Source organism: Podarcis erhardii (genome assembly GCF_964252035.2).
Source record: "Podarcis erhardii genome assembly, chromosome: 4".
Classification (NCBI taxonomy): Eukaryota; Metazoa; Chordata; class Lepidosauria; order Squamata; family Lacertidae; genus Podarcis; species Podarcis erhardii.
In genome coordinates this window covers 67,084,865-67,101,607 of record NC_138508.1, presented here as the reverse complement: position 1 = coordinate 67,101,607, position 16,743 = coordinate 67,084,865, and the positions used below count along the sequence as shown (strand labels likewise).

At 40.8% G+C, this 16,743-nt stretch overlaps 2 protein-coding genes across 5 annotated transcripts in view; one reads left to right on the top strand and one right to left on the bottom strand.

Annotated features, from left to right (window-relative positions):
* RS1 (retinoschisin 1) overlaps window positions 1-1,148 on the bottom strand; it is a 32,481-nt gene extending 31,333 nt beyond the window's left edge. Inside the window, exon 1 of one of the 2 annotated variants that reach the window (XM_081859141.1) lies at window positions 1,009-1,148. The gene's annotated coding sequence lies outside the window, so the exon portion shown is untranslated. Of the gene's footprint in view, window positions 1-229; window positions 340-1,008 lie in introns of those variants that run through there. The other variant, XM_081859140.1, reaches the window with a different exon arrangement.
* The window catches only part of PPEF1 (protein phosphatase with EF-hand domain 1), a 32,705-nt gene that overhangs the window by 1,063 nt on the left and 14,899 nt on the right, over window positions 1-16,743 (top strand). The window contains exons 2-6 of one of the 3 annotated variants that reach the window (XM_081859089.1): window positions 2,961-3,167; window positions 6,387-6,514; window positions 7,051-7,111; window positions 11,796-11,953; window positions 14,422-14,536. In XM_081859089.1, the coding sequence (XP_081715215.1) occupies window positions 3,116-3,167; window positions 6,387-6,514; window positions 7,051-7,111; window positions 11,796-11,953; window positions 14,422-14,536 (514 nt within the window). In that variant the 5' untranslated portion in view covers window positions 2,961-3,115. Of the gene's footprint in view, window positions 1-2,944; window positions 3,168-5,767; window positions 6,036-6,386; window positions 6,515-7,050; window positions 7,112-11,795; window positions 11,954-14,421; window positions 14,537-16,743 lie in introns of those variants that run through there. The other 2 variants (XM_081859090.1, XM_081859091.1) reach the window with 2 other exon arrangements.

The following is a 16,743-nucleotide window of genomic DNA, read 5'->3' as shown; positions in this document are numbered from 1 at the left end:
TGAAATCCCAGCACTCCAGTCTCCAGAATTGTGTTAAATGTAGTCTTGGTATTCACATATTTCCTAAACAATGCATATTTCTTTCATGTAATGCATATTAACTGATTTCCGTCTGCACAATTTATTTATTTTCTAACAACCCTTCTGCAAACATGGAATTATTTTTCTCCTTCTTCATTTTCTAGCAGGGTAGAGTGGGAAAATCATAGCCCCTTAGGAAATTACTTACTTTTTAGTCATCCCCTAAAAACCAGAGACATCTTTTTAATTCTTCAGTTTCAGCATAGACTTGGTCTTGAGTAAGGATGGGTAAATCTTATTTCAGTTTCTTGTTTTTTAAGTTCAGCTCACCACATTGCTGCATCAGTTTGTGATTGATTGATTGATTGATTGATTTTAAAATCCTCATAGAAATTCATCAGCATTTTATTGTGTACACCTCCCATTATGCATATTTTTGCAAGCAAAGTTTCCTAATGTAGCACATTTTGTGTGCCATTTTCACTAATACACTTTTTGTACACTTGTTCTGGTTTAAAAACTGCAGCACAACATTGGGGGAACTGCACATTTTGAAATATAGCTGTATTTGTTTGCATATTGTTTCGGGAAGTACAAGTTAAGAAAGTTTCCTTTAAACTGTGAACCAAACTGAATCTCTTCCCCATTCCCAGCCTTGAGTATAACTTCCTAAACATGACACTAAAGCTACCAGCTTTGTGTTTCGTTTGTTTTCCTATTACACTTCCCTTTGTTACATTACACACACACACACACACACACACACACAACTTTAGCACTGAATATTTTTCATGTCTAAAATGAGTAAAGTTGGGAATCAAGCTTGCCTGGAAATCAGACTTCTTTTGCTTTAAAATTTTCTTCTAGCTACCTAGGATAGCTCAGTTGGTAAGGCACGAGACTCTGAATCTTAGAGTCGTGGGTTTGAGCCCCATGTTGGGCAAATTTTCCTGTATTGTAGGGGGTTGGACTAGATGACCCTTGTACCTTCCAACTCCACGATTCTATGTACTGAATCCTGTAGTGACCAGTAGGTGAGAAACTGCACATGCTCTGTTGCTGTCTCTTCAGTAATATTCAAGGAATGAATATAACATTCAAAATAGGTTCAAGACAAGGCAGTTTGTAAGTACAAACGAGGGCTGGGCACAAATGTCGTTCAGATTTCCCCACCCTATTTGTGGAAAGAGATATGGTGGGAGGGGACTAACTTTTCCCAGGGAAAAGAGAAATTCTCCAGTAGTAAGGTTAACTAATTAGCAGTGTTAGTAGGTCAGCGTCTTTCTTTTGCCCTAAAGTTGTTTTCCCCACCACCACTGCAAGTGGCAGTAGTAATACCTGTGTTGGCAACCTGACTACCATTTTGCATCTTCCACAGTGCCAGATGTGTTGTGATCAATCCCTGGATATGTGTGTGTATGTGTGACCAGAAAAAAATGACCCTTTTCTAGATGGGGTGAGAAAAAGGAAGTACTCTTGGCCAGAAAAATGTCTTTTGAGAAATATGGACTTAGTTCTAGACCAAGGAGCGGGCTTGTCACTGCCCCACCTGGTGAGACAACACCTTAGCTTAGCTCCTACCTCCTGTTTTGTCTCAGATTCGCCTATGAAAGCCCTTCTTATCAACCATGACAATTAAATAAGTACCTATATATTTAGAAAGAGAATACATTTGAATGTCAATGAGAGACAAATACTGAAGCTAGGAGCCACCATCTTCTGTTTGTTCTTCCCTGCATGCTTTGATTGTCAGCTGATCTCTTCTGCTTCAGATTGCTCCCTGCATTTTCAGGGTTCCCAATTGTGGTAATGATTTTAAATACCTCCACCTAACACACACTTCAGATCTTTGTGTAGACTTTGAGTACATGCCCCTAATGTCCCCACTTTAAATGCACCCACATTGAATGCCTAAATTGGACTTCTCTCCCTTCCTTCTTAGTGTTGCAGTGCTGATGGTTGTATTACTTAAAAGCGTTAGAATAGACTTGCATAATACATCTAGAAGCTTCCCCCCCCCTCCGTCTGTTGCCACAGACACCGTCCCTATCTTGAAATCATTTTCAGCTTGCTTTTGGCCGTCTGCTTGCCTAGTAATTGTAGTGCCTGAGCCAGACTGCAGAAAGGCTTTGTGCATTTTGAAAAACAAACAAACAAACAAAGGTTTAATTGGCATCCTTTTGCTTCTTTTCATTCCCTTTGTTTAACATCCTTATATTTCTGGCTACATGATTTATAGCTGGACATGGCAGTATGATATGTGTGTTTGTGCTCAACATTTACTTACATGTAAATCAGCAGCACTTTGTCACCCTGTCCCCAAGATCAATGTTCCTGATGTATTATGGTGCTTTAGGTTTCCCCGCAGATGCCTCTCGCCTTTCTGCCTATGCTTCAGCAACTCTGGGTCTGGTAGTTCTTGACGTGGCATGTGACACATTGGGGAAGCACCAGTCTCTCTGTTTCTACAAGTCCAGGTGTAACTGCACAAGCCCACTCCCTTTGTTCTAGAGAAGCACCCAGGCCAGCAGCTCACTGTTCAGAATGTTGAGTGTTCTCTTCTAACATGGCTTCTGATTGGCTCCATCAAATCTCACAAGATGGGTACATTGATACAATGATAGAGGTTTCCACAAATATCCTCAAGTGTGATTTACAATTGTGCCCAATGTTTTACACTATAATGTGGCTGCTTATGCTGGATTAGGCCCCTTTGGATCTCCTTCCTTACTGCCCCACCCCATAATGCAGGATCCCCAGTCAGGAGTGCTTGGGCAACAGTACCAAAAGCTGGAATGGTGTGCTTAGTGTTTACTGGCAAATCTCTGCACTGCCTTCACCGGTGCATAGATAACCTGGTTAATTATTTCTGCTGCTCAGCACTTTAGTGGCTAACAATATGGTATCTATTTTTGTCATGCAGTCTTCTCTGTTATTAGGGCCAATGGCAGGCGTAGTTTTCTCCGGGAATCGTCGTTTACTGTTGCATATTGAGATGAATTTAAAGATGGTATGGTTGGCAACACCAATGGCTTGAAGAAAACCATCGCCCATGAGGAAATATTAAATCAGCACCCCAGTCTCAACTGAAGTTATGGGATGTGGCACTTCTATTACGACGAGGCGGGTGAACAAATCAGAAAGAGGTAAATAACCTGTGAGTGGTCTTTCCGTTCTCTGATGTGATACTTAAACAAACTTACTGTGTGCATTAATTTGGAAGATACTGATTGTAGGTTGGACTATCCCAGGAGATTCTGCTGGACTGGTAGGCTAGAGGACACACTATGAAGAAGACTCAAGAAGGTGTTGAGATAATATAGCCATTAGTTCTCTGTTTAAAGAACCTCTCCCTACCTGATTCCCCTCCATATGGTTTTAACTGCAATTCCTTTCAGCCTCTGCCAGCATATATCTACTTGCTGGAATCTATGAGAGTTTAGTTGAAACCATATGGGACCAGGCTGCTTTAAAGTATCAAACCTTGGAGCCTATTTTGAGAGTCGTGGTGCAAAAGGGCACAATGTATATTAATGTTTGGCTAGGGTGTTTCTTACTATCTTGACAAGAAAGGTTTGATTAAGAGAAACTTCACAGACATGGTACGTTTCCAGTGTTAAAATAGGCTCTGTTGTGACATGCAGGGGAGGTTTGAGAAGACTTGAAGGTTTAAGAGACCAGCAAGCTGTAGTTTTATATTTTCAATGCTTTTATTAGTGTATGGAACTCATTCTCCTAGAACTCCTTCTCAACTGCCAGTCCAATGCATATAAAGCTTGGAATTCTTGCAATTACTGTAAGGGCATGCAGGAATTACCCAACAAGTTGTTTGGGCATCTGACTACTAGCCAGGATCTGAATATCTTTGGGGCAATTACCGTATTTTTTGCACCATAACACTCACTTTTTTCCTCCTAGAAAGTAAGGGGAAATGTCTGTGCGTGTTATGGAGGAAATGCCTACGGGTGGCATGCCTACGGATTTTCCTCCTCTAAAAACTATGTGCGTGTTATGGTCGGGTGCGTGTTATAGAGCGAAAAATACGGTATCTCCCTCTAAATTAGACTCAACGGGGGTTCACAAAAAGAGGGAAAGAAAAGCAACCACTTACCACTTTCAGGGTGCAAAAATTATTAGAGTGCCTTTTAGAAACATCATTTCCAATGAGCCATTGTTAGGGGTAGGGATGGAACCTAGGAAAACTGCCACCACTTGCAAGGGCAGCAAAACAAAAGCTCGTGGTTTTGCTTGTTTGTTTGCTTGTTTGTTTGTTTGTTTGTTTGTTTGTTTTAAACAGCCACTACCTATAATGTCCCATCATCAATAGTCATTGAAAAAAGGTCAGTGTATCTTTCCATTCATCATTTATGTTTGAGAAAGCCTGGGTTGAATTCGGGATGAGAAGTAAACAGGAAAGTAAAATTCTCCACTGTGAAATTGGCCTTGGCTGAGAGCTCCATTCCCTTCACCCATAGGTTTTATTCTATTCTGCCATCAGCATCTATTGTTTTGATTGCCCCCATCAAAACAGATTCCCCCCTCTGGATACCGTTGCTTAAAATTCCACCAGGAGACAGATATTTGTACCTTGTGTAGAACACAAAAGCAAGTCTTTGTGGAAGGAAGACATAGTGACGCATAGAACTGGATTGCAGGGCCTCTCTTAGACTCAGCTAGGCAGGCCTAAAGTGACAAACACAGATGTCAATTCCGTTTCGCAGCCATCAGATGGATTGGAACCACACTCGCAACTTTTCATGGATTACGTCAAGTCAACATCAGTCATCTACATCAGTCCTGTTTCAGTTCAGCAATGTCATCTCTCTCATACACTTCCCTGTATCTCTTCTGCAACATCTATTTGCTTCTTCTGCCATAGCAAATAGATTCTGGAAATATTGACTGTTCCTTTCGGGAATAGCCTTGACTGAGGTCATTGATTCTAAGTCTCTAGAGTTTCAATTAATTGTCTTAATAACAAAGCAACACTTCTACCTGAGTGAGAATTGCAATAATCAAATCAGGAGCTGTGATCAGTGTGATGTTCCTGTGCCAGGACTCGCATCGTAAAGGCAGGCTACTACTTGTTTAATATCATATGATCTATGAATCTCTCAGTACCTTATTTTGGACCATATAGCAATCACTTGCACACAGTTTGCCTGGAGCTGAGTCTAACTGATGTACAGTTCTTAGGCACTAATATGGTGGTGCTATTAAAATACTATCAATGCATATTTTATAGGTAAACAAATGTTTTAAATTTCGAAAAACCCAAAAATAATTATCTACAACAATTTTTTTGACAAATTGTACTCAGAAGCTTCTGCATAAAATAGTATTTTACAACTGTGTGCCTACTGTATAATAAAATTCCTTTTTTTAATTGTAAAAAAACTTTCATTAGTAAATAATAATGCAAGCACTATTTGTTTTATGACCTCATAATTCCCTTCCCATTGTTTCGTGCAAGTTGCTATGACCCAAATACTTGGGATTTAGCAAAACTGGTACTCCGGGGCACACATTGAAACAAATTTTGAGCTGCTGTGTATCACCTGAGACTTTACCCTAAATTTGTTTATAACGAATGATATTTTGTGTGTTTGAGCTTGAAAAATGTGTTTAAGATATTGACCCATGTGACTTTCATAGGCTTCTTGGCCTCAGAAGCTTTGGAATTTATTGTACAGCTGGCAATGTTTTTGAGCTGTACAGCAATGCTTCCAAAGACAATCCTAGCTTTGCATCCCCTCATAAACCTTCCCAGTATTGCCCCATCTCAGGTGTATTAAGGAGGAGCATGCGTTAATTTAGACTATCTGGATACAAATTTAGAAATAATTACTTCAATTGAAATAGAAACACACAATGAGGGGAAAACTTCCCAGGTGGCCCTGTGTGCCTGACCATCTGCTCTCCAGGTGCTAACAGCTGATGAACAACTTCAGCTCTCCCTACTTTTGCCTTAAATTGGACCAGACAGCCCTTCAGAGAAGAGGACTCCCAGGAAAGTAAGAAGAAACCTGCCTAAACCAAGAGTGGTATGGTCCATCATGCTGTTCCCATGGTGGCCACCCAGGTGACTGTGGGAAGCTTGTAAGCAGAGCATGGGCACATCAGCACTCTCCTGACCTGGCTGGGACATGTGGAGAGCACCAGGCTACGGAAGGTGTCTCTGCCATGAGATTATCTCAAACTTTAAATGCAGGAGTGCTGGTAGGGTTAAAAGGGGAGCCATGATTAGCCTTCTGCGTTTTAGAGCAGGATTCACACACAGCATTTTAGAACCAAAGATCCAGAGATCTGCATAACTAGTTGTGGACAGTTAATCTTCTCTTTCTGGCCCCTTCATGTCTTGGCAGCCATTAAAGCAGCTGTCCTGATTCAAAGGTGGTATCGCTCTTACATGGCCCGGCTGGAGATGAGGCGGAGATATGCCCTGAGTATCTTTCAGTCAATTGAATATGCAGAAGAACAAGCACAGCTACAGGTTTGTACTCTGTGGATTTTTCTTTGACGCAAACTGTTAGTGAGGTAGAACATGCCAGCTTTTCAGATTATATTCATCACGGATAATGTAGCTTGTAAATTTTTATTCCCTCTCACGGTTGATGCTTAAGTTTTGAGAAGATAATATAATATAATTAGTACCATGCCATTCATTTTTTGAAGCTGGTTAGTATCAGGCACATCTACAAACTGTGAAACATTATTTTCATTTATATCAGGCTTTTTTTAATAAAAAAAATAATGCTAATTTTGAATTGTGACTCAAGCAATGTAATGCACATTATCATCTAAACACACACACACACAAACACAAACACCCCTGGTAAGACCCTTAAATTTAGAGCTGGCTTTGCTCAACTGTGTCACTGTCCCTATCGATGGAGATATAGGGGGCTTGAGATTTTGCCGGGGTTGTTACTGTGTAGATGGAGCCAGCGTGCTTATTTCAAATAAGGGGAAGACAAAGTAATATAATCATTTCTGCTTGTAAACTAACCGATGTCTTTTCTTATTCAGCTATCTAAGTTTTTCACATTCATGCTGGACCATTTTACTAAGGCCAATGAAACTGATCCAGGTAAGGATTGACTGAATACGTTTTCAGAGCAGTTACATGTGCGTATCTTGTAAAAAAAAATGGCGTGTGTATGTGTGTGTGTGTGCCAGTGCAGCCAAGAGCATATATGTGTGGAACTACTTATCTTTGCACATGTACCTGTAGCTAGTTGATGAACTGTATGTTTCTCAAATCAGAAAAACCTGCATCTGTGTAGCAAATGCAATAGCAGTCAAATGGTCAATATGACTGTGCAGATGCAGCAGAAGTGGCGTGGACAATGCCAGGATACGATGTAAAAGAAAAGAAAAGCATTTCGAACTAGTTATGGATAAGTAGAAAGACTAGGAAAACAGTTTAGGAAGGGGGGTCCTATGCAATTAATGTTTGCTCAGGAATCCGGGATCAATATAAACCAGGGGTAGTCCACCTGGTCCCTACTGCCCACTAGTGGGTGTTTCAGGATTCCAGGTGGGCAGTAGGGGCTTCTACGACACATATTACTGCAGCACTGGTGGGCAGTAAGGAAATTTCCCCATCAAGAAAAATGCATTAGTGGGCGGTAGGTATAAAAAGATTGACTACGCCTGATATAAACAATTATTTCTCTCCATCTAAAACTTTTCCTTTTTTTTTAAAGAATATTTTTTTATTAACCGACCAATCACATCAAATCAAACCAAATTACATAAATTCCAAATTACACAGCCGAATTTTAAATTTTTGTTGGGGGTACCCATATTTCAAGTTCCGAAGGGGATCCAATCAACTTCTTGCTTCTTACTGCTGTTTTAATGTCCACAAATCTAACCTTATGATGTTCACAGTACTATCCAGTCCTTTCTTATTGTTTTTCCACATCTCTTGTTGTTATTTTCATATATTTTTCCTTTCTCTTTGTGACCTCTGATAGTCTCCACAAGCTGGTTAGAACAGTTTGTAATCCTGCGTGGATATTATTATTTTTATCCAGTAGCCATATCCAGACGTTTTCCATATAACATCACTTCCATACATCGAAACAGTCTTAGCGACATTAATCTTCACCAATCTGCCTCCTTTCTCAAAACCTCTGAGGAGATTCACCAGTAATGCAGTCTGAAAACAAGTCCGTTCTTCCTCCCAGCTATAAATCCTTTGGCAAGATGGCAACTCCGAATTAATTGCTGTGCCATTCCAAAAGCTCTTATTGCTTCTCGATCTCCATAAAGCATACTTTTGGTTAAAGTTTATCTCCACACAGACCTTAATCATCCTGCTTGGGTCAGTTCAACCGACAATTCTAATGAGGAGGGGTTCTTGTAAATCACATAGAAGAAAAGTAAAAAAGGTCCCCCCCCATTCAGTCCTGTTGTCAACATACCCAGCCTTTGGTGTATCTTCATCGTAAAATATTCCTGTTTCTCCAACCCGTCGTCTTCTTTCGCAGAGGTCACTTAAATTAGCAGACTTCACTCCCCTTCTTCACTTGAAATATGTGCATTTGCTTCTTTTGTAATTAATTATTCCAAATTGCTGCAGCTAGTGCGCGATCAGAGACAGCGTCCAGGAGAGCCGAGGTCCACACGGGGGAATTCTGCCTAGGGCCCTCACCCCCTTCTTTCGAATTAGGGGGTGATTTATGGGCACAGCAGGCAAGGGCAGTGCTCCCCATTTCCTTGGGGCAACAAGGGAGGCTGCCTACTCCCATAACAGCCTCTTAATTACCCCGTGTGGGTCAGAGAGATGGTATTGTCGGCCATCTTCCAATGCGCCCCTAGTGCCCCCCCCATCTAAAACTTTTCCATTGGCATCTCTAGTGGAAGATTCATGGTTTAGTCTGAAGGGGCAATTAGGATTTTTTTTTTAATGGAAAGAAAACAGACTAGAGACATACCAGGATTGGAAAAATATACAGACCGTTGAACAAGCAAAGACTAAAGTGAAGATGGCTCCACCTAGATATCAGTATCCGCACATCGGGACTTTATGAAATGGACTGATCAGAAGCCAGGAGATTTAGAGAGATAAGACCTAGGTGGAATCTACACACATGTTAAAAACATTGTGAAAATGCTTTTTAAAAAATCGTTTTGAAAAATGCATTGAATTTGCTATAGCTCAGTTACCATCTAGTGCAGTGTTTCCCAACCTTGGGCCTCCAGCTGTTTTTGAACTACAATCCCCATCATCCCTGACCACTGGTCTTGCTAGCTAGGGATGATGGGAGTTGTAGGCCAAAAACATCTGGAGGCCCAAGGTTGGGAAACACTGATCTAGTGTCACAATTGTATATTGCACTTTACAACACTTTCAAAACGTTTTATTTGCAGCTGTATAGCTGAGTCCTGAATTTGAAACAGTTTATATTTTAAAATGTAAGAAAATAGTCCATAACTATATGCTGAGATGGAATAAACATATGAATAGAGAAATCCCAAGAGAGGCATGGCAATGTCTGTTTGAAAAGGGTTCAAGTTTCTCGACAGCTATGATCCATAAATAAATTTGCTTTAAGATTGTGTTGGACTTCATTGAAAAGTAAAATGATCAGTAAGCCAGAAGAAAGTAAGTCCTGGATTTATCCATAAGTAAAAGGTGATTTTTACTATATGTCATGGTTTTTTTGTTGTTTTTTTAAAGCAGTCGTATTGGCAAATGGTGGTGGGAATTATGAAGGAAACATTTCGGAGGCAAAGAATTAACTGATGATGTATCACTATAAAATTACTAGAGAAGAAATGGCCAAACTGGTCCCAGTAGAAACATATATTGAAGAAGAATTGGGCATTACAGAAAAAGAACTAAATTACATGCTGCCATTAAGAGTTTAAATTACATGGTATATATGAAATTGGCTTTTAGAAGGCCTCTTATATATTGGCATATGTAAATGTTATGTATATATTATGTATATCTTTGTATGTGTGAAGGTATGTGGGAAAGTTTTGCTTTCATGTTCTGTAATGCCAATTTTTCAAAGTAAATAATATATATTTTTAAAAGATCCCATTTTTCAAATAGCAGGGAGTGCAGATTTCCTATGACTGATGCTGAGAAAGCAGGGACTGTGGCTCTTGTTTGGGGTTGTTAGCAAGGAAGCCAATAAATAACTCGAAATAATGTTTACTTTTAAGAAGCACTCCAAATTCTTATCACACTTAGCACATTTCAATTACAGCGTGCTCTTACGCAGAAAATGCCTCTTGGGGCAATATTTGTTCCTGACAATATTTTATAATTGTGATTTTAATGTAGGCTGCTGTGACTCAGTCTGTTTGCCATAGTCCTTGTTCCTTTATAAGTAATTAGTGGTTTTCCCTGCACAAGCTGGCATGTCCTCCAGTAAATGCCAAGGTTGGTTGATAGTTTTCTTTTAAGCCATACTTGCAGAAGCTTTTCCCCCGTGGGAATTGCACATATCATACACAAAGCATAGGTGAAACATTATTCTTTAGTCCTGTGGATGACAAAAGAGCCCTGAGTAGGAAATATTAGCATGAGTAGGAGGCATGGAGTCAAGCACACTGGCTCCAGCCGAGTGTCTCCCACTTCCTCAGTTATGAGCCTTCCCTTCTTGAGCAGAGAAGGTCTGAAGAGGAAGATCAACTTGTGTTTTCTTGAACCCGAATTGGACCTCATCACAATCAGAAGCCCTGTGGTTGTGGGTGGGAGGTTTATCGCCGAAACATCTGTACAGCAAAACAATAAGATTTCAGCAGCAATTTAAAATTCTCCTGTCAAGAGATTTTAACATAGACATAGATGGAAGAATTGACACTCAGTAGGGAGAATCGGCAATTAATGGAGGTAAAGTTAATATTAAAGGGGGGGAAACATGGCAGACATTTACCAATAATAATAATAGTTTGGGAACCCCTCTTGGACTTTTTGTGGGGAAAAGAAATGAATGACTCTGAGACACTTTGACTTAAAATAAATATTGTTTAACAGAAAGTGGAGAAGATCGTGGACTGAATGTCTTAAATAATCTTTCTTTTAAAAAATGTGACTGGCAGATGGAACATCAGAAGTCCTTTTATTTTTCTCTAATGTTTCTTCCCCTTTTATCTTTTTACTTTTCACTGTTTCTCTTGTCTCTCCTTTCTTGTTCCTTTCTCTCTCTCTCTCTCTCTCTCTCTCTCTCTCTCTCTCTGCCTCCTCTTTTTGGGAGTCATATGTTGGGATTATATACTCATGTGGGTGGTAGATGTTTGATGGAGAGCCCTGGGTGGGAGACAAGGAAATGTTGGTCTCCAAAGGCAAGAGGCTGGAAGGAGAAAGGAAGGTGAGAGCTGGAAGGGCTGCTACCTTCTGTGGGTGGTGGGGACTGAGAATTGCCTTTAGGAGAAGACTCCATATTTTACAGGATCTGTTTGTATTTTTTGTACCTTTCTTCGTACTGTATTGTGAAAAACTTTAATAAAAATACTATTTTTTAAAAAAACACTGCTCCTGTCACTTTCCTGATAAAGGAAAGGGCAACCAAGAAGGTTTCAATGCCAAAACTGGGCCCACAGTCAGAACAACACTGAGCATGACAAAGCTCTTCCTTGTTCTTACAAATGCCCAAAAGGTTCTTTGAATTTTAGTGTCTGTTATATATATCGGCATTATGCTGAATATATCATCAATTTAAACAAATGTTCATGAACTCGTTATCCAAAGGCACATTTGTTGTCAACTAACTAAAATTTTGTAAGTTGCTTTTCTGCTTCCTTTATAGACGTCAGCTCTAACTTTTTCTCCACCACCAGTGATTATACAATGAGAGAATATGAACAGACCATTGAGGTCCCTGCCTCCTACTACGGGCCCCACCTTTGTTTCCCCCTCACTGTTGCTGACACTGATGTTCTTCTTCAGGCTTTCAAGCACCGACAGGCAAGCTCAGACCAATGGTTAAATGGATTTCCCTTTTATTTTTATGGTATCTCTAAAAGTGTCAGCTGATAATCGTAAGGGCATCTTAGACACCATTAAGACAGCAGGGCATGGAAGGCTAATGTGCATCATGGTGGGGGGAAAGGAATTTGTAAGCACTTCATATGCGCATATTGAAAGAGATGAACAATGGTGCATTTAGTTAATTACCAAAATAATGGTATGCCAGTTTTCCAAATGTTCAAAGGAGCTTACATTGAAAACAATTACAAGAAAGCACATGTAATAGCAGAAGCAAAACTGAGGAGTGGTGATGAAGTATTACTGAGGGGTCTTTTGTTAGGGGGTTGTTGCTATTTTTGATACTATTTTTTTTGTATCTTTCTTTTAGTTCTTATTATGATTTATGTGGGCATTGTTTAATTTGATTGTGCACTTTTTGATGTTTTACTTATTATTTATTACTACTTTTGCTAGGTTTGTAATTATGTAGTTTTTTCATATAGCTGCCTTGAGCATGGTTTTAATCAGGCATCCCCAAACTCGGCCGTCCAGATGTTTTGGGACTACAACTCCCATCATCCCTAGCTATCAGGACCAGTGGTCAGGGATGATGGGAATTGTAGTCTCAAAAACAGCTGAAAGGCCGAGTTTGGGGATGCCTGGCTTTAATCATGGAAAGGTGGCATATAGATAAAATTATGTATGTATGTATTCAGCCTGGATAGCTCAGTGAGTTAGAGTATGGTGCTGATAACGTCAAGGTTGCAGGTTCGAACATCGTATGGAACACCTGCATATTCCTGCATTGCAAGGGGTTGGCCTAGATGATCCTCAGGGTCACTTCCAACTCTACAATTTTGTGATCCTCTTAAACACAACAGACCTCAACTGACAGCTTTACGAAAAAGGTTGCTCTGCCAGCCCTGTTCCTGTTGAAAGGCTGTTTATTCACCCCAATACATTCATCAGAGAAGAAAACATAATTCTTTCCACTGCCACGCTTTTTTAGCAATTGCTTAGTCATTGTTGGCACTTGCTGCTCTTGAGAGCATTTGGCACAGGAGACTCACACAGCCCTATGCTTTCCAATTCTTTAGCTATGATGGGATATGGTTAATTTGAAAGACGGACATTGCAAAGCTGGATATCCCATCCCATGGCATTTCTGCTTCCTTTGATCTGTTGGCCACTAAAACTGAACTCCGCAGTCTCTGGGTATACCTGCTGCTGTTCTGGCAATATCAAGAAGCGCATTAAAACAATAGGGCCAGCGGGATACATTACTAAACATAGGAAGTTGGCTTATGTTGAGCCAGACCAGTGGTCCATCTAGCTCAGTGTATACACTGACTGGCAGCAGCTCTCTAGGGTTTCAAACGGGGGATATTCCCAGCTCTACTTGGGGATGCTGGGAGTTGAACCTGGGATCTTTTGCAAGCAAAGTGAATGCTGTACCACAGAGCTACATCCCTTACACAGACTTACAACCCAATATTGAAAGTATGATCCCTGCCTTGCTTGCCTTTTTCCACCTGACCTGGGAGCGTGGGGCCTGGACTGACTCCAGCTACAAAAGCTGAGGCTGCTGTAGAGGCCAGAAGCCATCTTGGCTGTGAGTCCTGGAAGGCCTGCTCCTTGCCTTGCTGGCTCCCTGCCCCCTTGCCTGGCTGAGGAAGGCAGTGGCCTGACTGACTGACTCCAGCTATGAAAGCTGAGGCTGAGTTTTGCTTAGGGGTTTCTGTTTCTGTTATTGATATCAATTTTTTGTATCTTTGTTTTCGATATTATGATTTATGTGGCATTTGTTCAATTCGGTTGTGTGCTTTTTGATGTGTTTTATTCCATGTTTAAGCTACTTTTGTTATGTGTGAAGTCATGTAAATCTTTTCATGTTGTAAGTCACCTTGAGCATGGTTTTACCTAGGGAAAGGTGGCATACAAATAAAATGATGATTCTTAATATAGTATGGGCACCAACGCTGCTACTGCATTAGAGATGTCCCCTATCTCCATGCTCATCTGTGCAGTGACGATCCCCCAAGTCTGCAGTCATGACTGGAAAATGTTTGTCACGCTGACAAGAACTGTGTGCAAGCACAAAGCTCACTGGGTTTTGGTGATGGAGTTCTTCCAACGACTCTCTGTAATATATCATTTAGAGCCAGTGTGGTGTAGTGGTTAAGAGCAATAGACTCGTAATCTGGGGAACCAGGTTCGCTTCCCCGCTCCTCCACATGCAGCTGCTGGGTGACCTTGGGCTAGTCACACTTCTCTGAAGTCTCTCAGCCCCACTCACCTCACAGAGTGTTTGTTGTGGAGGAGGAAGGGAAAGGAGATTGTTAGCTGCTTTGAGACTCCTTCGGGTAGTGATAAAGCGGGATATCAAATCCAAACTACTACTACTCTTCTTCTTCTTCTTCTTCTTCTTCTTCTTCTTCTTCTTCTCCTCCCACGACTCCGTACAGCACCTCCACGCCCGATATGTTCTTCAGCTGCTACATGAGACCAGGAAGGTCCTTCAGCAGATGCCAAACATCACACACCTCTCCACCTCTTATACCAAGGAAATAACCATCTGTGGTGAGTTCTCCTTAAGAGAAATGTGGCACCGGGTTGATATCTAAAGTATATTGTGAATCTGTAGGACTGTCTAGCATTTGTGGTTGCAGGCCCAGACGCTGTAGGGCCAAGGCAATATGTAGGTGCAATAAACACAGGACAACCAAAAGGAGATTTAAGCAGGCCACAGCTTTATTGATTACAGGTGTCAGCAGGTTTGGGCGTAGGCATTGGATGTGTATCCTGACTCAACCAGCCTGCCTACTGATTGATTTTTGGCAGGGATAACCAAGGTTAAGGGTCGCCCTATGGCAATTTGGGGTGAACCCCCTCCCCGCAACCACAATTTTGAGGGTGCTATGGCCCATCAGCCCCTGTCTGTGCATCCGGACATAAATGAACCCCTCCCCCAGCTACGCCTAAAGTAAGCCTTAACCCACCTTGGCCAGGCCAGATCACAACTCCCACTCCCCACCAGCCAGTGGTAAGTGGTCTTTATAGCTGCCATTGGAATGTTACACTTCCCCAACCCCCTCGCAGTACAAATCCTTCCTGTCTTCCCTTTATTATTGGGGGTGGGGGGGTGGAAGGCTGATGACTCATCGCCTGGCATTTTTAAAGTAAGCCGAACACTTCCTCCCACTTTTTCCCCCTGTCAGATGTTGCTGGGTGAGTCAGTGACTAAATCTGGCAAACTTTTAAGAAAAGAGCTGCTTTTCCATCTGTAAAATGCTACTTTGTGTGGTAAATAATTTCTTTCACCTCTTGCCTTCCCGCAAGTGCTTCAACAAACGGTTCGTGAACATGATCATGATAGAAGAAAATCCCAGTTCATTGATACTTCTTCTGGGGACACACACACACATATCCACACTGTGATGAAAATGAGCAAACCAATGATGCATTCTCTCTCTCTCTCTCCCTCCCCCCCCCCCCAATATATGGATGTCTCAGTGGGGAAATGTTATGCAGTCTTTGTTCTGAGGGGGTGTATATTTAGAGAGAGAGAGAGAGGCCGAACATTAAAGTGCATGTTCTTTCTCTCATGCAGAAATTCAGAAAGCAATCTTCTTTTTTATTTTAGTGTTTGATTGAAAGTATTTCAGTTGAACAAAAGAAAAGAAAAAGGAAAGGTGCATAAAAAGAGAAAGTAAAGTATGTATCACTAATATATGCAAACAACTACAAATTCATATGTGGTTGTCTAGTATATGGGTATATGTATTATAAGCAGTCTTCCTTTTCTTAAGAAGAAAAACCACAGAGTGAAACTGGAGGCAAAATGTTTTGTCCTGAGCTTTGGGGATCCATTTGGAGCCCAAATAAAATTGCTTTGTGGCCATGGATCACCAATTGGCCACCCGCATAAAGAGTCAGCTAAAGATGGCAACATCTAAGTGCCTCTCAGTCATCTGGCCTTGATTACACTGCCATAGATGGGTGAATGGATGGGATTGGACTTCCTGGATTTGCTTGAGGAGACCCACTTGCAAGACAGCACTAAATGGTTACTAGTAATAATTAGTCTCTCTCTTCAAATCAAGAGAAGACGCGCACACAAAATAAATTAATTGTACTGCTGCAGGTGCAGAGAGAAACCAAATTTTAATAAAAGATGCTTCAAGCATTCAATGCAGTAATAGATAAGATATCTTTTATTTACAGGTTTATACCATTGAATGAGCTTTAGTAAGCAAGAACAAAATATCCTTAGACTTCTATGTGTGTGTAAGTGTGGCCTTGATAATCAATGTACATACATCCTCCAATGGGTGTCCTCATTTGCACAATTGAAAGTGCATCTGAGAGATTTTTTGATGTGTCCTTCAAGCAAATAATAGTCTTCATGCTCAAAACATCCTTAATGACAGATGAAAGTGTATTTTTTTACTGAAGTTTGAGCCAAAATGTTGATTGCCACAAAACGAGATCTATGTCACTTCCGTCAAATCCTTTTTAACTTTCTACATTGAAACAGGCATGAAATATTCATCTGGTTCATGCGTTGCATATGTGAGAGTTCCTCTAATGAGTGTCATTTAAACCCCACTAAATCCAATCAAAATACTTAATTTATTATTTCATAGTAATACTTGTTGGGTTTGGTCTTAAAGGGCTTAATATGCTCCATATTACGAAGCTAATGTCCCCCCCCCCTTTCTGTTTTAAAGTCCTAAAATAGCTTCCTCCCATTTTAAATTCCTTTAAGACTCCTTTCCATTTTCAAT